The sequence below is a fragment of the Barbus barbus genome (assembly GCF_936440315.1).
Source record: "Barbus barbus genome assembly, chromosome: 8".
NCBI classification, from domain to species: Eukaryota; Metazoa; Chordata; class Actinopteri; order Cypriniformes; family Cyprinidae; genus Barbus; species Barbus barbus.
The window spans coordinates 6,987,416-7,011,497 of record NC_136736.1 but is presented as its reverse complement, the minus strand read 5'-3'; the positions used below and the strand labels follow the sequence as shown (position 1 = coordinate 7,011,497).

The 24,082-nt window shown below is 37.1% G+C and overlaps 1 protein-coding gene across 1 annotated transcript in view; it reads right to left on the bottom strand.

Moving 5' to 3' along the window:
• LOC306874206 (glutamate receptor ionotropic, NMDA 2B-like) overlaps nt 1-24,082 on the bottom strand; it is a gene marked incomplete at both ends in the record, with an annotated part of 110,395 nt that overhangs the window by 8,988 nt on the left and 77,325 nt on the right. The window contains 8 exons of the mRNA XM_079424074.1: nt 3,694-3,881; nt 6,395-6,555; nt 7,221-7,450; nt 9,528-9,653; nt 9,755-9,908; nt 17,338-17,509; nt 18,546-18,754; nt 19,010-19,124. Of these exons, the coding sequence (XP_079280200.1) occupies nt 3,694-3,881; nt 6,395-6,555; nt 7,221-7,450; nt 9,528-9,653; nt 9,755-9,908; nt 17,338-17,509; nt 18,546-18,754; nt 19,010-19,124 (1,355 nt within the window). The remainder of the gene's footprint in view (nt 1-3,693; nt 3,882-6,394; nt 6,556-7,220; nt 7,451-9,527; nt 9,654-9,754; nt 9,909-17,337; nt 17,510-18,545; nt 18,755-19,009; nt 19,125-24,082) is intronic.

The window sequence follows — 24,082 nt, the reverse complement described above, 5'->3', positions numbered from 1 at the left end:
AGATATAAACGCAATTCCGAGAAAATATCAGTCTTTTTTTCCCCCTGAAAACTGGACTTTAACTCGCAATTCTGAGGGGGAAAAAAAGGCAGAATTGTGAGATAAAAAGTTGCAATAAACTTTTTATTTTTTATTCAGTGGCGGAAACGGGCTTCCATAGAACTGTGATATTTCAAACATACTGAAATACTTTAGACGCTGAACGGTGTTTCTGATATCAGTGAGCGGGAGTGGAGTGATTATTAAATGTTCGGAGAGTGGAGGGGATTGTTGACTCTCCACTCCGCTCACATACTCTGATCGGCAGTGGCGGCTCCAGGATTTTTTTGTTGGGGGTGCTAAGGGGGGGCTTAACAGTTCAGAGGGGGTACTAAAAACAACTAATTAAATTGAGAGAAAGTAATGAACGCCTAAACTTTAGCCATCAGTTTTTTATATACAGCAGCTTCTAGGGCTGTCACTAACAACTATTTTTATTTCGATTAATCTATCAACTAATTTTCAGACTAATCGATTAATCTAAACGATTAACTTCCCGCGAAAAAAAAAAAAAATTTTAATAAACCAAATGAAATCCAAATTTCTATGAAATCTTTTTTTAAAGCAAAAGTGAAGTGCAACATATAATAGCAATGATGCAATAATAATTAGTCAAAAGCAAGAAATGATATGGTTTTATTGAACCAAACTGTTAAAATACATAATGTATTATAAACAATATAGCTAATGTAGATTACGCATTACAACAAAGGCCTGCAAAGGGCGCCAACGGCCTGACGATAATTTTTACACATTACTGCGCGATCTTATCCTTGTTTCATATTGACCAAGCACCCTTTAATTGAAACGTACACTTATTCTTTAATATTTGGCCATTTCTTTAGGACAGAAATGCTACAGCCACTGTAATTACATGAATATGTGGAGATCAAACCATCTAAACTCAGAGTGAGGGTTTGAGCTTTTATTTTGAAATCGCGATGCATTCTCCTGTTTGTGTAGATTTATAAATGATTTACCTTATAAATCTGATGAAATGTCGCACATTGCATTCCCAGATGAACGTTATAATAAACACAAACTCACAACAACATGCAGAGATGAGTATGAGACGCTCCACATGTAAATGATAACAGTTTCTGTGGAGCTACTGTGAACGGAGCCGTTGTGAGATGCACGAACTTAACCTACACGCATGTAAGTAATTAAAGCGCATATACTGTGTGAACTGCATCGCATATAATTATTTAATTAAATCATAGCGTTTGTGAATTCACAATTATGCTTAATTATGATTTTTAAATGGGTTTAATATATAATGCAGCCTTGGAAAATAGTCTAAAAATGTGTTTTATTAATTCTCGTCCGTGCAATGCGCCACTTCCGGTATTTTGACGGTTAGTCGACGCAAACAAAATGAAGTCGACCATTTTTAAAAATCGACTAGTCGTCTAAAATCGATGAATCGCGACAGCCCTAGCAGCTTCTAAAAAGGCATATTTAACACTTTTCCTGTGGTATTAAACTTCTCATTTTCCACTGTTATTAGTAATATACTAATGCCAACTGCCATTCATAAAACTATTTCCACATGGGCACACATTGCGAATGATAACCTCCCTGTGCTGATTTGCATGATATCATGTGTCGATGATAGCCAGATATAAGCATCAAAAATTGGCAATATTAAAAGGATTTAGCATTTCCAATTAATGTAGGCATGTTACATTCTTCTTATTATTAGGCCTATTATTATTAATAGAGTACTTTTATTGATAAATTACATGAAATTATTGCCCCGCAATAATTTTATAGCACATCACCGCATGATGCGCTGTGAGGATAATAAAATAGGCTATAGCTTACTCCTCATTGAAACTGTTTTTAAAAATGTTAATTTAAAAATCTTTTAATTTATACGATGAATTATAGGCCTATAATTATTATTATTATTAACACTGCAGTCATCAATAAAAATTCAGAGCAGCTTTATTTCATGATTTTCAAAAACAACCTGTATTATACGAAATACAATTCTTCTCATGTTTTTCACTATATACGGACCACAAGAGAAATATTAAGGGAATAATTTAAGACAATTATATACCGTTATCAGCATATGTTAGAGTAGATTCGTCTCTCGTTGTCTCATGGTGCGTTCACACCAGATGTGAATGAAGCGTTAAGCGCGAGTGATTTACATGTTAAGTCAATGCAAAGACGCGAATAGACATCCTGCGGCACGAATAGCGCGATTTATTCGTGCAAGTCGCGTCTGGTGTGAACGCACAGTAACGCTGCATTAAAGGCGCATATTCTCTCTGACTGTGAATAAATTGCGCTATTCGCGCGTAGTTGGACGCTTGAACATTTTTAGTTTACTCACTTCATTCGCACGTGAAATTCACATCACAACAGACGCGAATTCGCGTCAGGGAGGGGCTTCTGCCAGGCGGCTCCAGTCTCTTTGCGAAATGGCTGACATATAAATAACTATTTTTTTTACTATACTGTTGTGAGTGTATTTGCAATAGGATATAATAGCTCTGGGGGTCCACATACAGCGACGAGTATTTTGTCCTCCATTGTTGTTTCGGATTTCTCCCTCTGCTCGCTACGTCGTAATCACGTCACTACTAGAGCAAGCTCCTTATTGGTTAACGTGGTGCGAATATCCGCCAAAGTTCAGATTTTTCAACTTGCGCGAGTCACGCATTACGCGCTTCAAATGCCCAAAACGCTCAATTCGAGCCGCAGGATGTCTATTCGCGTCGTTGCATTGACTAAACATGTAAATCACTCGCGCTTAACGCTTCATTCGCGTCTGGTGTGAACGCACCATTAGCCGGCAGTTTTTTTTTACTTTCACTTTTTTCTATAGACTGACGTTCATAACTCTTGCGCACAGTTTGCGCGTTGCTTGCTTGACCCCTCCCCCATAATATCAATTGTTTATAGGCCACATTTTAGGCACTTTATTTTAGGTTTTTAATGTTTATTTTTCAATGTTAATGAGAGTGACACCGAGAGTTAAAAAACAGGAAAATCATTTGGAAATCCTTGGGGGTGCTGTGCCGTGGCTAAGCAAGTTTCTGATGGGGCTATAGCCCCGTCAAACCCCGCCCTAGCGCCGCCACTGCTGATCGCACACCGCCACACAAATGTGGCTTTTTGTTAATGATTGTAGCAGGATTTTACACAGAGTAACAGCTCACTATCAGTTACAAAATACACTGTAACAGTCAGTCACAGGTAATTCTGGTTGCAATTTTCATCAATTAATATATTAAATTATCCTTTGACTATGTTCTGGCCCACCATCTAGTGGTTAAATTTTTTTTTGGCCCGATGCCAAACTTAGTTGCCGACCCCTGCTCTACACATTCACGCCACTTTTGTGAACAGCATTTCATCGCAAAAACCTGCCTTATTCACTAATCACCCACAAACCATTTTAACCAGGCTCTGTCTGCTATCTTTTAAAGTTTGCATCGTGCAATTAAATTTTTGGGTGCGTCTATGGTGTGACCAGACTCACAGACTTTTTTTAGTGAATCAGATGCTAAAAGAACGCAGCGATGCAGATTCATTCTTAGTGAATGTCCCCCAAATATCTTTAACTAATTCATGCAGATTATGCAATCATCCAATGAAATAATAATTTGCAAAAAAACCAAAAAATACAATCTTTACCATCTCCAAAGAGCTGCAGAATGGCAAGGTCCACTGCCCTCTTCCAGCCTGAGTCTTTCTGAATGGCAATGCCATACCCTGTAGTAGCAAAGATATAACCACTGCCGATGGTCACCAGTTTACATCCCTCATCACGTCCGGCCATGTAGTTCAAGACCGCTGCATCATAGATGAATGCATCCAATTTACTACACAGAGGAGGGAGAGGAGTAATATGTTAGAATGCTGGTAAGGCCTTGCCTCTGTAAACTCTGGCAAACCATTGTTATTTTAGTATCATTGATATACTAATATAGTATTTGTTAATATTCAGAATTGTATTGTTTATATATAAAATTTACTATATTTTGCTTAATCTTTATTTTATTTCAAGTAATAACATTTCTAATGGTTTTAGGTTTAGTTAACCTGTGCCAAACACATTTGTGAAAAAATAGCTGAAAAAATAAAAGAAAAAAAAAACATTTTCTGGGCATTGTGTGTTGGATTTGAGGTGTAACTTCGGGTAACTGACATAGTGTGTAATGCTAATTTAAAGGTGGGGTATGTCATTTTTCAAAAACGCTTTCGAAAACGGAGTCGGGCCGAGTACCAAAACAAACTTGTAGGCAATCAGCAGTAAGGGGCGTGTCTACTCATGATGTGGAGGAGAGAGCATTCAGTGAACAGCCAAGCCGAGTGACAGAAAGATAGAGATGGCGGATAAAAAAACAAAAAGAGGAAAACGACTGTGGAACGATAAGGCAAGAAATAGGACCTGTGTAAATATCGGATCAGCTTTCCAGCCCTGGAGAGAATTCAAGGAGTGGAAGGCCTGCGATCGGATGCCGAGGTTGCTTTGTTTCTTCTCGATAGGTGAGTAACACAGCGTCTACACCGGACGCGCCATGACGCAACAGATAATCTCTGCCTACACTGGACGCGATAAAGCGACCGTTGAAAATCATTTGAAATTTGTGTCAGCACGTCATAAATAGAACGCGGCAGCAGTTTTCTGTTGGGGATTTTTCGCGCCGCGCAGCATCCAGTGTAGACAGCATCACTGATTATAATGGCTTCTATAGTATTTTGTTGTGCCGCTCGCGTCCGGTGTAGATACGGAGTAACATTGGTTTTGTTTCACAGAACTAAAAACTGAGAGACTTAGGAGGAGCTTCTTCCCCCAGGCCATCAGCCTCCTAAACTCTAACTCTGTGTCATAACATCACTTGACTCCATGTTAACATCACTATATCAATAAGCTATTCATAATTTTTTCTACCTCATATGCTGCTATTTAAATACCCTGTACAACTTTTTTGCACATTCCTGTTATATTACTATTTATGTCAACAACATACTGACCTGCACATTTATATTTATATTTTTTTATCTTTTATTTTATTCTTTTTATTTTTTTCTACTTTTCTTTTTTTTAATATTTGTCTATACAATTGCACTGTCCTTGGAGCGGCCCTGACTTACATTTCACTGCTGGTTATACACTGTATAATTGTGTATGTGACGAATAAAAAAATCTTGAATATTGAATCTAATCGTTGCCTGGGTTGCGTAGGTTACATATGTGTGGGGCGGAGCTATCAAAATAGGGGCAAGACTCTTTTAAGGTAGGGGCCTGTTTGTTTTGGTGATTTCAAATATCAACACTGGCTTCCAGAAATCGCTTACCCCACCTTTAAATAACATTTTGCTATTTCTTGTATCTAATTTTATGAGCTCATCTTAAGTGAAAGAGTACATGAAATTTGTACTTTTAAAAATGTATTTGTCAAACTAATAGTGCATTAAAAACCAACCTGAGAAGTTAAAAATGTACTTAAAAAAGTTGATAATGTTCATGAAAAGGTGACTTACTGCAAGATATGCCCTTTAGTTAAAAAACTCCATAAAACTTTACTATAAGGTCTCATTAGTTAATGTTAAAGCATTACATAAGCAATACATTTGTTACAGTATTTATTCATCTTTGTTAATATTATAAAATACAACCGTTGATTGTTTATTCATGTTAGTATCTTTAAATAAAGGTATATTATATAATATAAACAGATATTACCACTTTTGATTTTAATAATGTATTGAATGTTGAAATGAACAGCAACTAAGATGTTAATTTATGTTAACTAATGTAGTTAACAAATGTAAACAAATGGAACCTTATTGTAAAGTGTTAGCAATGAAGAACTCAGTGTACTCAGTTATTTTTCCCTAATTAAATTGTATTAAATATAAAAAAATTGTACGCTCACATGGTATGAAGAATCCTAATAAATAATTTGATGTAGCTTTTACATAAAGCATGTTGCATCCAATGACCTGCCATGTTGAAATCACATGACAAGGTAAAAACTATTAACTTTATCCAGGTAAATGTTTTAGCCCAACATCGCTGTCATATCGGCCAGCACAACATGAACAAAAAATGCACTGAATACCCCTTTAAAATGTTTACTATTAGTACAGATAAATTAAAGGATTGCAGAAGCCAGTCTCATGTTGAATCAGTGTTTTACCAATCAGCATCTCCAAACAAAGTCCCTCCAGGATGCCTCATTTCGATGCTATTATCAATCCAGAGTTCATCCACCCACTCACTCACACACTGTACTTACTGCTGTCCTACAAGCTTTTCATCTCCCTGTCTTCCCACCCTTTATATTCTTTTCATGCAGATACCATCTCTCTCATTTTTCGCTCTCACCCCGTCTTGAGGCTGTGGAGGGCCTCGTTTACATTCTTCTGGTGGAAGCTAGTCATATAGGCGTGCATCTCTTTGTAATTGTTCCTTATGTTCCTCTCTGTGCTGCCATTGGGCACAGTACCGAAGCGGAATGGAGGGGAGAAGTCATTCGGATGTTGAAACTAGATAAGAGAGAGAAAGCGAGAGAGAAATATATATATAACTCAGCAGTGTCCACATTGTCAATAAACACTCAAGGGACAAAGTGTGAGGAGAGGTGTCATTTCAAAAAACCTTTAAAGATCTTTTTTTCCACCATTCATAATAGAACTATTTCCAGTGTAAACACACAGACTCTATGTTCTCTAGACACTCAAAGCTTCACTAGACATAAAAAGTAAAGCATGACTTAGAGTAACAAACAAAATCTCATTACATCAATTATTAAGGAGGCTACAGGACCCTCTCAAATCTTGTTTTCGGTTTATAACGGTTGGCTAATTCACATTAGCCAAATTTTTTTACACGCATAGATGACATTGAAAAAAATAAAATACCACAAAACCAGTCAGCATGTGGTTGCCCAAATATGTCATCAGTTGTTTGAGGATAATAAACAGTAGTATTAGTATGTCACATGCAACACTGTGCCATGTAAGAATGCATGAATTCACTTATGATGAAAAATGATTCACTGTTAAGACCATGAAGTGGGAAGTTTTTTCTATAAATTTGTTTTAAAATCATAATTTCCCCCAGGTTTCACTAACAAATCTGGCCCAAACTCTTGTCATTGGCTAAACCAGAAGCTGACGTGCTGCTGAATTTGACCAATAAACCCTTTTACCTTTTTATCACTCAGGCCTGTCACCTGGTCCACATATTCCTCTTGAATCATAAATGCAGCCAGGTTGGCAGTGTAGCTGGCCAGGAAAATCACAGCGAAGAAGGCCCAGACCGAGACCATGATCTTGCTAGTAGTGCCTTTGGGGTTCTGCACGGGCACAGAGTTATTGAAGACCAAACCCCAAAGTAGCCAAATAGCTTTTCCGATGGTAAAGGAGGGACCGCCAGGCTCTGGTGGTGTGTAAAGAGGTAGAGAAATAGAAATAGAGAGTTATTACCTTATACTTTAATAGGAATCAGACAGGAGTAAAAGGGCAGAGGAAGAAAATCCATAAATTAGCCATGAATTAACTATTCAGTTTTGATTTCGATCAAAAGAATCAATAATATTCAGAGAGCAGTACATTGCTAAGCATGATATCAGCCAATACAACATGGAAAGATGAAATTAAAAGACAAGGTTATGTTACATTTTTATATACATTGCATATATATATAAAATATTCTCTCTCTCTCTCTATATATATATAAATGGAAAAACATAAAACACTATTATTTAAGTTAAAGCATAATTATGAAAAGTATATTATATTAAATAAAAATATTATATTGTAATGAAATGTAGTGAATGTAATTACAGTTGGGCAAAAAAGTATTTAGTCAGCCACCAATTGTGCAAGTTCTCCCACTTAAAAAGATGAGAGAGGCCTGTAATTTTCATCATTTTCATCTGTCTTCAACTATGAGAGACAGAATGGGGGGAAAGAATCCAGGAAATCACATTGTAGGATGTTTAATTAATTTATTTGCAAATTATGGTGGAAAATAAGTATTTGGTCAATAACAAAAGTCCATCTCAATACTTTGTTATATACCCATTGTTGGCAATGACAGAGGTCAAACGTTTTCTGTTAGTCTTCACAAGGTTTTCACACACTGTTGCTGGTATTTTGGCCCATTCCTCCATGCAGATCTCCTCTAGATCAGTGATGTTTTGGGGCTGACGCTGGGCAACACGGACTTTCAACTCCCTCCAAAGATTTTCTATGGGGTTGAGATCTGGAGACTGGCTAGGCCACTCCAGGACCTTGAAATGCTTCTTACGAAGCCACTCCTTCGTTGCCCGGGCGGTGTGTTTGGGATCATTGTCATGCTGAAAGACCCAGCCACGTTTCATCTTCAATGCCCTTGCTGATGGAAGGTTTTCGCTCAAAATCTCACGATACATGGCCCCATTCATTCTTTCCTTTACACGGATCAGTCGTCCTGGTCCCTTTGCAGAAAAACCGCCCCAAAGCATGATGTTTCCACCCCCATGCTTCACAGTAGGTATGGTGCTCTTTGGATGCAACTCAGCATTCTTTCTCCTCCAAACACGACGAGTTGAGTTTTTACCAAAAAGTTCTATTTTGGTTTCATCTGACCATAGGACATTCTCCCAATCCTCTTCTGGATCATCCAAATGCTCTCTAGCAAACTTCAGACAGGCCCGGACATGTACTGGCTTAAGCAGGGGGACATGTCTGGCACTGCAGGATTTGAGTCCCTGGCGGCGTAGTGTGTTACTGATGGTAGCCTTTGTTACTTTGGTCCCAGCTCTCTGCAGGTCATTCACTAGGTCCCGCCGTGTGGTTCTGGGATTTTTGCTCACCGTTCTTGTGATCATTTTGACCCCACGGGGTGAGATCTTGCGTGGAGCCCCAGATCGAGGGCTCCACAGTTGATTTCTCCACACCAAGCTGCTTGCCTATTGAAGATTCAGTCTTCCCAGCCTGGTGCAGGTCTACAAGTTTGTTTCTGGTGTCCTTCGACAGCTCTTTGGTCTTGGCCATAGTGGAGTTTGGAGTGTGACTGTTTGAGGCTGTGGACAGGTGTCTTTTATACTGATAACGAGTTCAAACAGGTGCCATTAATACAGGTAACGAGTGGAGGACAGAGGAGCCTCTTAAAGAGGAAGTTACAGGTCTGTGAGAGCCAGAAATCTTGCTTGTTTGTAGGTGACCAAATACTTATTTTACTGAGGAATTTACCAATTAATTCATTAAAAATCCTACAATGTGATTTCCTGGATTGTTTCCCCCATTCTGTCTCTCATAGTTGAAGTGTACCTATGATTAAAATTACAGGCCTCTCTCATCTTTTTAAGTGGGAGAACTTGCACAATTGGTGGCTGACTAAATACTTTTTTGCCCAACTGTATATACATTTTTAGATGGTTAAGAAGTGAAGACATTATGTGTGTGTGTGTGTGTGTGTGTGTGTGTGTGTGTGTGTGTGTATGTGTGTTTATACAAGCATGTGTGCACACCTCGTCCATCTGCCAAGCAGCGATTATAGCCGACAGGACTGAAGTACTCAAAAACGAAAACAGCCACGGCTGAAACTAGCAACAGCATAACGAACATCATTACCCAGACATCAGCGCTGAAGGGCTCTGAGAGCAAAAAAAGAAGGGAAAAGAAATTTCTAATGAAGAGTGCACTTGAATTTGGAATTATATCTTGAATGCCATTACAGTGTGTATATAGCACTTACCTAAAAAGGCAGAAGGTGACACTGTGCCATTGCTACGAGAGACCATGACACTAATCCCAGTCTCTATGAAGGGTACAGAGAAGTCAATGACCTCTGACCTCTCTTCATTAATGGTCAGGGATCCCACTGCCATGTGGGCATTCTTCAACACCACCTAGACATGAGGAAAAGGGGCGGTTATACCAAACCTGGACCAGTTTAGGCCTGCCACAACAGAAGTGGAAAAAAGCAACAGTGTGATAAGCAAAAGGTGAAAGACAGATAAAACGGGAACTAGTGAATGAGAAAACCATCAAGAAAAAACAAGACTGAGACCAAGGAAGGCAGAAATCAGGTTAATTCCTACAGTGGTTTGCAGTAGCTTTTAATAGCCATTTCTCCTTTTTTCTACTTTTCCCTAATCACTACTTCCTCAAACCCATCACTTGCCCGGGTATATTTAGAGTTACATATAAGGGGCCTCCAGTGATATAGGAAAATGGGACAAAACAGAGTTAATAAGGTGAATGTATGCTACAGGAAGGCTTTGTCTACATCAGGGCTACTCAAGGGGCCACAAAACTGGATTTCTTTAGCCTCAAGGGCCACACTTCTAATTTTTTTTTTATAGTGCCTATGTTATATTAAAAAGGCTACTGAGTGTTATACACTTACACAACCACGTATCAAACTAAATCGCTCCCATTATAATCAATGAACCTGTACTGTAAGTGCTCATCTGTGGCACAGTTTGCAGAGTGCACTATAGATTTCTGCTTGGAATATAGCAGAATCTCAAAAAACATGCAGGCCGCGACAAAGCCCCGTGGGCTGCATGTTGAGTAGTGCTATTCTATATCCTATTTTCTTTCTCCATCTTTTCAAAATATGAGAGTGTATTTTGCATATTTGCTTGAGTGTGAGTTGCGTTATAGCATCTATCACTGAACATGAGCATGTCTTGGAGCATCAGATCTCGTAAAGACATTAAGTAAACATAAAGCAAGCTAAGAAGAGTCTGCGGCTCCAAATGTGGTGCATTTCTCCAAGTATTCATATGACTAGGACAAAAGGGAACTGCATAACATTCATTCCAACTGTGGATTTACATTTGATCCGGTAACTCATATTATTTCTCATCTGAATTAATGCACCAGCTGTATTTTCCCTTGGGCTTGTGCAAACTCACTTGCTCACATTTTCTCTCTCTTTCATCTGTTCTTGTCATGAGAGATACTTTTCAGATTTAAATCTTTTGGAAATACTATATAATAAGAAACCCATAGACACTCCAGAACTTTGTCCTAGTGGTTATTATAGTTTATTAAAACCATAAAAAAAAGCTTGAAATAAAATAAACATTGACTGAAACAAAAGAAAACCTAAAATAACTTGAAAAAATTAAATTAAATGTACAAAAAATAAATACAGTTAATAAATCCATATAGACATTTAAAAAAAGCAAAATGACAAAAACACAAAAAAAAATTTTTTATAAAAATTTTAATTAAAATATAAAACAAAAATAAAATTTAATTCATAATATTGATCAAAATATAATGGTATATCAGTGATACTAAAATAACACTGGAGCCAATGGCAATGTGAATTTGAGTCTGGGTCGCAAACATTCACTGATCCAATTTTCCCGTTTTAATCTATAAATTTAAATTTAATTAAATTTAATTTATTAGTCATTGCTATATATATATATATATATATATATATATATATATATATATACAGTGGTGTGAAAAGTGTTGGCCTCCTTCCTGATTTTTGATTTTTTTTTGCATGTTTGTCACACTTTAATGTTTCCGATCATCAAACAAATTTAAATATTAATCAAAGATAACACAAGTAAACACAACATGCAGCTTTAAATGAAGGGTTTTTTTATGAAGGGAAAACAAAATCCAAACCCACATGGCCCTGTGTGGAAAGGTGTTTGCCCCACACCCAGGCCTGATTACTGCCACACCTGTTCGCAATCAAGAAATCACGTAAATAGGACCTGCCTGACAAAGTGACCAAAAGATCCTCAAAAGCTACACATCATGTTGAGATCCAAAGAAATTGAGATATATCAGTCTGGAAAAGGTTATAAAGCCATTTCTAAAGCTTTGGGACTCCAGCGAACCACAGTGAGAGCCATTATCCACAAATGGAGAAAACATGGAACAGTGGTGAACCTTCCCAGGAGTGGCCGGCCGACCAAAATTACCCCAAGAGCGCAGCGACGACTCATCCAAGAGGTCACAAAAGACCCCACAACAACATCTAAAGAACTGCAGGCCTCACTTGCCTCAGTTAAGGTCATTGTTCATGACTCCACCATAAGAAAGACTGGGCAAAAATGGTCTGCATGGCAGAGTTCCAAGACGAAAACCACTGCTGAGCAAAAAGAACAAAGGCTCGTCTCAGTTTTGCCAGAAAACATCTTGATGATCCCCAAGACTTTTGGGAAAATACTCTGTGGACTGACGAGACAAAAGTTGAACTTTTTGGAAGGTGTGTGTCCCATTACATCTGGCGTAAAAGTAACACAGCATTTCAGAAAAAGAACATCATACCAACAGTAAAATATGGTGGTGGTAGTGTGATGGTCTGGGGCTGTTTTGCTGCTTCAGGACCTGGAAGACTTGCTGTGGTCCGGCCATCTGTTTGTGACCTCAAGCTGAAGCGAACTTGGGTTCAGCAGCAGGACAATGATCCAAAACACACCAGCAAATCCACCTCTGAATGGCTGAAGAAAAACAAAATGAAGACTTTGGAGTGGCCTAGTCAAAGTCCTGACCTGAATCCTATTGAGATGCTGTGGCATGACCTTAAAAAGGCGGTTCATGCTCAAAAACCCTCCAATGTGGCTGAATTACAACAATTCTGCCAAGATGAGTGGGCCAAAATTCCTCCACAGCGCTGTAACAGACTCATTGCAAGTTATCACAAACGCTTGATTGCAGTTGTTGCTGCTAAGGGTGGCCCAACCAGTTATTAGGTTCAGGGGTCAAGCACTTTTTCACACAGGGCCATGTGGGCTTGGATTTTGTTTTCCCTTCATAATAAAAAACTTAATTCAAAAACTGCATGTTGTGTTTACTTTTCTTTGATTAATATTTAAATTTGTTTGATGATCTGAAACATTAAAGTGTGACAAACATGCAAAAAAAAAAAACAAATCAGGAAGGAGGCCAACACTTTTTCACACCACTGTATATATATATATTTGTCACGGTGCACACATCGGGGAGGAACGAGGAACACGGAGACGAGGATAAACTCAAATCAACAGTCTTTAATGAATCCAACCAGGGCAAGACAAGGTTGGGCAGACACACAGGAACGCCGGGAGTAACGAGTAGACCAGACAAAATCTAACCGAACAGACAGGACTTAAATACAAGGGATAATCACAGATAATAACTAAAACACAGCTGGACAAGAATAAACTAATAAATACACTTAACAAGGACAGGAAACAAACCAAAGATGGACACAAGAGGGAAACACATGACACACACGACACATGACTGACAATATTAGTGCTGTCAAACGATTAATTGCGATGAATCGCATCCAAAATAAAAGTTTTTGTTTGCATAATATATGTATGTGTTCTGTGTATATTTATTATGTATATATAAATACACACACATGCATGTATATATTTTGAAAATATTTGCATGTATTTACAGGTCTATATTTATATTCATATAATTTATATTATAAATAAAAACATTTAATATATAAAAATAACATATTTCTCTGAAATATATACATGCATGTGTGTGTATTTATATATACACATAATAAATATACACAGTACACATACATATATTATGCAAACTAAATCTTTTATTTTGGATGAGATTATTCGCGATTAATCGTTTGACAGCACTAATATTTGTAAAGGATAAGGAGAGATGATGAGGATGATGGCGAATGATTTACAGATCCTGAGCACCACTGACAAGCATCTGATCGTGTAAAATGTGTGGTAAGTGCTGCCGCTCCATAGTATAAACAGAGTACGTGCGATCTCGAAAGTGAAAGTAAAACGCGATCGTGCATTCCAAAGCAGTTTCAATGCCCAGGCTCCCTGATGCCCGCATTTTATTTACAGTATAATTACCCAACGATATAACTGCGCAAGAAAGTATTGACATTTATATTTCCCCTGTTTCCCCTTCCTGTGAGCAACTGAAATGAGCCGCACTGTGAAACAGCCAATCAGAACAGAGCTCAACATTATTATTCATGACCCTTCCACATAAGCCAATAACAAGTTTCATTCTGGGGAGAAATCCTAGGGTGGTAAATGGACATGTAAAACTGTTTCTGGAGAATTTTTGTCTTACCTAAGCCACATGCCTTTTATGTAGATATTAGAGAACAAATTAAAATATTGTATCAATGCATTCTATGGCACCTTTAATTCACGATGTGGAGGCAAAGAACCGCCCGACTCGAAGCGATCCGCAAAGTGCATAAAAACCCTTTAATGCACGGCTAGCCTTTGATTATCCCATGCTCATTTGCCAAGTAATAGACAAGTTAAAACTTGTATTGCTCTTGCAGCGCAATAATTGAACGAATGCCAGCTTCAAATCAGACACAGAGATGAAATAGTGCTGTAAGACTACATTTATTTGAATTAATTACAGCATGTATTTAAATTAATTATTGATCGAGAGAGAGGGGACAGTTGTGTGCATGGTCGTGTGTACCTGCTTGCTGCGTCTGTTCGTCTCTCTACAAAAAAATTACTTTAAATTGGACTAACTTTAAGCCTTGGAAGTTTATGTGTGTGTGCAGCACAATCTGCGATCTCTCTCTCTCTCTCCGTGTGTGTGTGTGGGGGGGGGGTGTTTGTTTGTATAACTCAATATGAAAATGTGCAGAGGGTTAAGCTGTGCTGTTATTGGCTGCCACGGTAACGGCAATAAGCTAAAGTATTCCTTTTAAATACTTGTTTTGCGTACCAGAAAATGTCATGTCCGGGGCTGTATGCATGTCTTGCAGCACTTCAGTTAAATACTGAGTGTTAAATAATCAAATAATATGTTAAAACGTGTGCTCTTATCAGATAAGGTGGGGTAATTATGTCTCAGATTCATTTAGAGTAAGTAATGGAGTGCGCCAAGGAGGTTTACTTTCACCAGCTCTTTTTAATGTCTATATGAATGAATTGTCAGAAGAAGTAAGTGATTGTAGGACTATATGTATGCTTGGTGATATCACAGTCAATCACTATATGTATGCTGATGATCTGGTTGTTTTTTCCCCCAGTAGTGCTGGTTTTCAGCAGTTGCTTAATATATGTTCTGATTATGGGATTAGATATGATGTGCAATACAATACAAAAAAGAGTGTTGCCATGATATATAGAACCAAAGAACAGAGAGATTTGAATTTCCCAGATTTTTATTTATCAAGGCAAGTGTTGAATGTATGTACTACTGCAAAATATTTAGGTCATATCAATAATGAAATGAGTGATGATATGTATAGGCAACGTCGTAAGTTATATGCTCAAGAAAATATGTTGATGAGAAAATGTTATATGTGTTCAGATCAGGTAAAGATAAACCTTTTTAGAGCATATTGTACTTCTTTTTATACTGCTCGTCTGTGGGTTAAGTTTAAGAAAGAGAGCCTCTGTAAGCTTCAGGTTGCGTACAATGACTGCATGAGGATCCTGCTGAAAAAACCAAGATGGTGCAGTGCAAGTGATTTATTCTGTAAGGCAAGAGTACAATCATTCCCTGCTTTAATGAGAAATTTGATGTATAAATTTATTTGTCGGCTGGACAATTCACATAATAATATAATAATGTTGTTGACAAATCCTAGGCTTACTGAAGTGCGATATCAGTCCTCTATGAGGAAGTATTGGCATAACTGTCTTTTTTAATGTGTACTGTTTTGGTCTTTTGCTAATGGACCTTGAGTCTGAAAATAAAATAAACTATCATTCTGTGGACACAATCCCGTGAACCCGTGTCATCTGTTTTCAATGCAGCTCTCCTCACGTCGCTTCATGTCATCTTCCCTCTCATTAAACTATGACAGGTCCTTTACTGCAAAAAGACGGTCACTGCGACACTCTAAACTAAGTGATGAAACTATGGTGCTATGTACTTTTTAAAACCATTTTTATAGGTTTCACTTTATATTGTTGGCTCAGAAAATATGTAAATAAACATGGCCAGCAGCTGTATCTCTTCTAGCCTTAACCACAAATCAGACAGAAGAGTAGATTAACTTCCGCGGTGTAAATAAAACACTGTATGTATATATATATATATATATATATACACAGTATTCTACAGTACAAGTATACTTATTACAGTGTGAAAAAAACTAAGTATAGGGTACAACGGGGCTAAAGGCCCACCTTATGAAAAAATGTGCTATTCTCTGCGCCTAAAATGTATAATTGCAGAAACAATATATACGTTGTATCGAACATTAATGGAGCAACAGATTTTGTGTGAAAATAAATCATTCAAGTTGTTTATTTTGTTTAAAAATCTTATAAATGTATGAGGTGGCATGGGGGGACCTTTTACCCCACAAATGGGGCAAAGGCTCACCAGCATGGGGTAAAATGCACACGGTATTGATACAAATACTTCAGCTAAAATAATGTTTTAGTAATACTTGTTCAAAACAATCACTTTAGCAAAGTTTGAACTATTTTCTGCTTATTTTGAAAAATAAAAGAACACATTTTTGTTCAATAAATATACTGTCATTAAAAGATGTTAATATGTAAAATATATTTTAAAATACAGAAACAAAATCATTTGAATAAGTAAAGATTCTGAAAGTATTGAAGGAGATCCAATAATAATTGAATATATATATTTAAGGTAGTAACAACAAATGATATTATATGATATGATTAATATCATGCTTTTAAATATGATGGTTTCATTCTAAACATGGTGATTATCTCTAAGATGGACACCCAACATAATATATGATATTTACTATCTGAGTCTAACCATGTCATGTCAACAAATAGAAAAGTCAGGCATCTATTAATTATAATGTTAATTACTGTGCGCCTTTAACCCCAACAGCGGGGGCACTTTTTACCCCAAATACATACTTTTACATATTCTTTCGTTATTTAAAAACTGTTGCTTTAATTATCTTAAACAAAACTGAAAATCATAAAGAAGACCTTTGTCTCAAAATATATGCATTAATTTTAGCGATTCTCATTTGCAACTTAAATCTACAACATTTAAAAAAACATAAAATATTAGATCAAGTAAGCACAGAATTAACTTTGCACTGCTGCGCACGATCGCGTCAAAGATCAGACAAATATACACATGCATCTTGAAAAGCGAATGTTTTGGAAAGTGCTATGCCACGTTTTTTGAAAATAATATCAAAGGCGCCTTTAACCCCATTGTACCCTACAGCTGAATATGCTCCTCTTATCCGTCATATGCAGAGGAATGGTAGAACAGGAAGAACAAAAGTGAATGTTCCAGCAAGCTCTTGAATGAGAAACAACCTATTCAACCCAAACTCTATTTGTTTGATGAGAACCAGAGGTTTCTTACTAAAAGTGTTTTGAAACTAACCTCTCCAACCATGCCATTCCATGTGCCGTTGATCTTTTTGCCATGCTTCCCATTGGTCACCAGGTAGAGATCATAGGTGAATTTTACAGTCTTGGCGATCTTTTTGAGGATGTCTATACAGAAGCCCTTGCAACAGCGTTTAATGTAGATCCCTGAATCTCCTGTCTGATTTCTAGAGGTAAGAAAAACAGGAAGAAAAAGATTTATGTTAGCGCAGGAAGTTATTTTTCTAAATAGTGAAGATGGCGTTTAACAAATTTCTCCTAAGCCGTTCATCAATCCTTAATCAAAATACCATTTCATAATAAATCTGCGTCTGAAGAAATCAGTCAGTGAGTCAACATAACATCAAAATGACTAATGACCACTGCACTGACTACTGCATTGACTACATTGGAACAAGGAGACTTAAATTTGTCAAAATTCACATTAATCTCGGATCATTTCTCATAATAAATGAGTGTTTTAGCAATTTATTACAGTAATTCTATATGAATTTAACACTAATTTAACACAGATATTTTTAATCAATATTAAAAAGAGACATGAGATAAATAAATCAGTCTTTTTACATTAACAGTACACTACTGTATATGCCACACTATCTTACTATATGATATAATCTAGTCCTGACAATGACAGAGCACCTTGAATTTGAAAACTGAATGGAGGATCTGTACTTAGACAAGTCTGCACTTTGGCAGTCAAGACTAATGACTGATCTAATATTGATCTTATACAATGACTGATTTTAGATAGCAGATTTAAGATACGTTACCTATGCTATGTAGATTTAAGCATGTTGAATATGGATAAGCAAATCTTCACAGATATACAATGTGGTACAGTATACAAGAGACCACTGAAAAAAACTTTTCTAATTCATCAGACATTAATCAGATATATTAGCAGGATAATAATTCAAGTGAAATACTTACTTGAATTTCTAAAGGTCTCAGTATTTGGTCTCCTAGTATTTGGATTTTTTTTTTTTATCCTACAACCCTCTGTTTATTTCCAGGTTTAAATATTTTCATTGTCCAGTTTTCTAGACCTCACTGTATTCCTCTGTGATTTAGACAAGTTTTATAACATTTTTCAGTCTACCACTTACAACATCTGCTGTGAAATCTGTGACAAATCTGAATTTTTAACCAAACTGCAGTACATTTTCCTGAATATCTGTACTGTTCCTATTGGATTCTCACATGAGTTTGAGCTGTTTTCTGCACGGCACTGTATTCCTCATGCAGGTGCCACTGAGGGGGTCAACATCCTCCACAATAACAAATGGAGCCTCCTCTAGCGTAACAATGGACAGGTGGTCGTCCTCCCGCTCCTCAGCATCCGAATAGATCTCGAACCGAGGCCACACGTGGTACTTCATTGCCAGAGACCCATTCTCCCATTTACCGACCTGTGAAAGTGCAAAGAGGGCAAGATGAGAGCAGAAGATGAGAGAAGGATAATGAATGAGATAATGAAAGGGTGTTGAGGTTGAAGTGGCTGCGATTGGATTAGTGCGGGCTAAATTTGAGGATGGCTGAAATCTTGAATTAAGATAAAGACAGATAAAGAGTAAATGAAGGTTGATAATTACATCAGGGAACTGCACAGTCCTGAGTTAAGAGAAATCAAGAGGCAAAAGAGAGAAATGAGTAGAGATGCCCACCCTTTCATACTGCCTCTCCTTATTTAACAGTATAATGACCAACTTTGGGTGCATCTGAAAACCGTCCTCACTGAAGGAGAGGTTGCGCCCTTCAAATGTCACATTCATGAGGTACCTGAAGAGAAAACAGAGTGAATATATCAGACCAAACACATTTGGTGGTTATTAACACAAAGGCACCTTCCTTGCTTAGACCTGTATAGCACAAATATTTTCAGAACAAGTCGAAGCAATTTACAGGATCCCTCAATGTCAGCAGTTTACATGGCTTTCCAGTGTACCTAGTCCTAGTGTATGGGCTTCTGCACACTATCCGCATATGTCCACACACATTTATAATGCAGGAAAGCAGGTTTGTTGCTAGAGGCTATAGCAAATTATATTCACAATGGCAAATGTGAATCTGGCAGCCTCCTGGTCACAAAACCACTATTATGACTTTAAAATCCACCCAGTTTGAGAGTTTTGAGGAGCTGGTATGAATTTCACCTTAACACAATACAATAATCATAAATCCAATAAAATATAACAATCCAGGGGAAAATATTTATTACAGAGGTGAGTGATATAACATATCAGATCTAACAACCAATATCGTAGCCTTTAGTTAATCATCCAAGAATAATTTTACAGCAACTTTTTATTTGAAAGTAGCACATTTCTATATTATAATAATAATAAAGCAGTTTGCCGTGTCTTGAAACAATTTGGCTTTGTATTTGCTTGTAATGGATGCTGTGGATGAGACAGCAAACACTGCATGGTGAATAGTTTCATCCAAATGTCAAGTTTTTTCCAAAAACCGCATGCTTGACCTCCATCACTTAGGAATTAATCCTTGTCACGCAACCTTAAGAACCAGAGCATTTTGACTACACTGCCTTGGATAGCTTTTGACATGGTCAGCCACAAACTGTTCACTTCAGTGCGGACAACGTAGACTAATTTACTGGTTTATTTCCTACTTGAACAGATCATATGAAGTTAGCAAAAAAGCCTAATTTACTGGCTCTCAATCCAGGAGTCCCTCGTGGCTCAGTATTTGGTCCTTTAATTTTTTCCATCTACATCAGATCACCCTGCATTACCATTTAATCAGAGCATAAATTTGATTCATCCTCACTGGCCCACCAGATTTTGTCAAATAACCCCTTGTCAAAGTTCATATAAAATGCTTTTGGTCGAGCTGTAATTAATCTCTGTTGTAATTAACCTCTTTCGTGTCACTAAACTGCTCCGCAGACAAATTTGTGCAGTACTTAACGGACTGTCTGAGTCTAGTGACTCGTCTTTACTGACCTCATCTAGCACTTAGACATCTGAACTGCATCAACAATGTTTAAGCATTCTTATATTGTGTTGTTCTTCTTGCTGCCCTTGAGATCTAACTTACAGCTTAGCACTTGACTTCTTAGTATTCTTGGTCACAGCATTTGGCACTTACGTGATATATATATATATATGAGTTCATAAAAAGACGAAAAAGAAATTAACCCTTCAGTAACATTCTACAATATATGTTATGGGAGACCATGGCATAATTTTTTTTATTTTTTTGTATTTCCTCCAGTGCTTTTTGTGTGTTTCTTGCCGTGTTTCCTCCAAACTATAATTTCTATATCATATTTTGGGTTAGGGATCAAATCTCACTATTAACCAGTTTTTTTTATTAGCATGCATATTACTAGCATATTGTACTTAGAAAGCACATATTAATGTCTTAAGGTGTAAAATTTATGACGTAGAAGAACTGACCCAATTTAGACTGTAAATCAGTCTGTAGTCAGGTGTGTGTGTGTGTGCTCTTGAGTGCTGATACGTGCACAGATTTTCTTCATAGCGTGAGTATCATGTATGTGTGTCAACAAGTTTTGTGTCAGAGCCAGTGAAAACTCTTTGCTGCACTCCTCGCTCTCTTGCCTCCATCTGTGGGCTGTTGTCGCCATGACAACAATTGGCCTCATGAAAACTCACCACACAAGAAATAAATATCTGCTCTAAACAAGAGAGAGTGAAAGAGAAATATGCAAACAGAGAGAAAGCTAGAGAGCAGAATGACCAAACAAATAGTGAGTATGTCTCGTGCATGTATAATACAATGGAATAAGACTGAAACAATGTTGTACATCTATACATACAGAAGCTAACATAAAAAAAATTACTTCTGGGAGGAGGTCTATAACATCTGGAGAAAGCTAACTGTTAGCATATCAATGGCAGTCGCTCGTCTGGCACAGGAGCTTCCAAAAGTATAGTATGTGACTTGAAATCTGATATCTTGATCATGGGTGCTTGGGAGGTGCATAAAAATGGCAACACTAAGCCCTTCAATTGAAATACTTGTTTGCAAAAATATACAACAGAAAACATAGCTACTTTTGAATAGCTTATAAATTTACTGGTTTATTTACTACTTGAACAGATCATAGAAAGTTTGCAAAAAATAAAAAAAATCCTGCCCCTCAATTCTGGAGTCCCTCATGGCTCAGTATTTGGTCCTTTATTTTTTTGCCTTAGATCAGATCACCCTGTATTGCCATGTAATCATAGCTAATTTTGAATAGGTGTAATAATACATTGTATGCCCACTGAATGGTGTAGCTAAAGCACCAGCAAGGGCTAACTGAATCATGCTAGCCCGTCAAATATGTCCTGTGATTTGTTAAAACAGCACTTACAACAGATTTCTGACATGTACTGTATTTAAATATCATGATATATTTGGTAGCATGGTAAATATCAAAATATCATGGGACTGCAATAGTATTTTGTTGTTACATTAACACTACTACAGAATGACATATACAAACTGCAGTAGTTACTGCAATAGCTACATGCACATCTGATCCGTTTAACCTACAGTCTCATACAGACTCGCACACCATCAATTCCTGACACACAAAGGTACGTACAACCCCAAACTGCCAACAGATAGAATGAACGTGAGAGGGTGTGTGTGAAAGAGAGAGACCCACCAGCATATAAAATGTGTTACCATGGTGCCCACAACCATAGCAATCTCCAAGCAATCTGCTGTGTTGCCATGGGAACAGTAATCTCACCCGAGTGAGTGAGGGAGAAAGAGAGGAAGAGACATGGAGAGAGGTAGCATCTTTTGTACTTACAGCGAGACGCATGATGCAGCGGAGACCCATTTATCTGTCGCTATAAATACAAAGAGATCGATATTGGACATGACAGCCAACCAGATTTATCGTGTCCAACGTTTTTCAGTTCTAGCATTGATCCGACATTAGAAAACTCATCTTCAGATTTACCGTACACCCATTTAAAAGCACAACCGTTCAAGGAGCTATGAATTACTTGATCATACATTCAAGGGTTTCCTCTCGTGTTTAATTTTGGACCTGACATAATACCTCCTGGCTTGACACCATGCCATTTCATGATACTTCTCACGGCTGTGAAATAGCCTCTCAGGTCAACAGGGAACAGCTTTAACAACCACCGCAAACTTGAGGGAGTGTGAGGACTGTATATGATTATTTCATTAATGTCTAGAGCAGGGGCGTTTTCTCCGAGGAGCAATGTTGTTATTGTTAACTAAAACTATCAAAAATAATTTTCTCTCACTGAAATTAAGTTGTAATTAAATTTAAAATATACAAAAATAATTAAATTACAAATATATAAAAAATGTAATATGTATATAAAGTAACACTGTCCAACAGTGAAACCATTGAATAAAGTTTCAGAAGGAGGCCATGTGTGTTTTGCCTCCCCTGAGCACATGGGTGTCTTACATATATTGTTTTTGATGGGATCACTTGGCGAGATAAGGCATGACCAAAGAAAAAAACAACTGTTTAACAACTTGGTAGTTCTTTACATAAGTATAAGAAGTCCATGGCTATTGGTACAGTTTCTCTGTAATGTGTAGGTGGACCCAGGTTCAAACATGATTTTGAATTCAACAGCAAAACTGCACCTGAATTTGACAGCTGGATTTTTTAAAGTTACATAAGGGTGAATATTTGATCTTCAGTTTAAAGTAAATTATATATAGAAGGTGCAATGTGATTGGACAAAAGAAATTTGAATGTGTGATATGATTGACCAAATACTCTGTCAATGGGATAACGCCCGCTCATCATGTTTGCAAACAGTCCACAAATTGGCCTGTCAGGGTCAAACCGTTGGAATTAGACAGACTAATCAAGATGTAAACAATTCACCCACTCCGACATCACTACTTATGGGCGCATCCGAACTTGAAATTACTTTAAATGATCTGTGACTGAGGCGTTTTTTCGCGAGCACTCAGCTCAGTTAATTTAATACTTCGCCTCCATGTCGGCAACCTTCATGACATCAACTTTGTTTATAGAGGATTAGCTGACTAATGGTCTGAAAATAATGTGACTATTAATAATAACAAATAAATGACACATAAAATATGATTTTTACTTTATAATTCTAAAATTGCTTTTGAAAAAGCTTCAACACATTTTGATGAGACTTGATATGACTTGGTTTTAATAAACAGTATGTTTATTAAGAACAGTTCACTCAGAAACGAAAATTATGTGACCATTTACTGAAACATAAATGAATGCATATGGAGAGTGTTTGAAAAAGTAAACTGAAAAGTTATGACAGTGTTAATTTTTGGGTAAACTGTCCAATTAAAGCGATAGTTCACACAAAAATACTCACCCTCCAAACCTGTATGTTTTCTTCTTCTGTTGAACACACAAAAAAAGATATTCTGAAGAACGTGTGTAACCATACAGTTGACGGCCATTGACTTCCAAAGTATTTTTTTCCATACTATGGAAGTCAATGGCTACTGTCAACTGTTTGGTCATCCACATTCTTCAAAATGTATTTTGTGTTCAACATCTGAAAGAAATTCATACAGGTTTGAATCAACTTCAGGGTGAGTAAATCATGATAGAAGTTTAATTTTTTTACGTGGGCTATGCATTTAATATTAAAAAAACATACAAATATATTATAGTACTAGTTTGTTGATAATGTCAGGTAAATGGTGTTTCATTTGCCTTCAACTTCGTAAACATCAAATGTAGCATGAATTTACAGTACATTTGA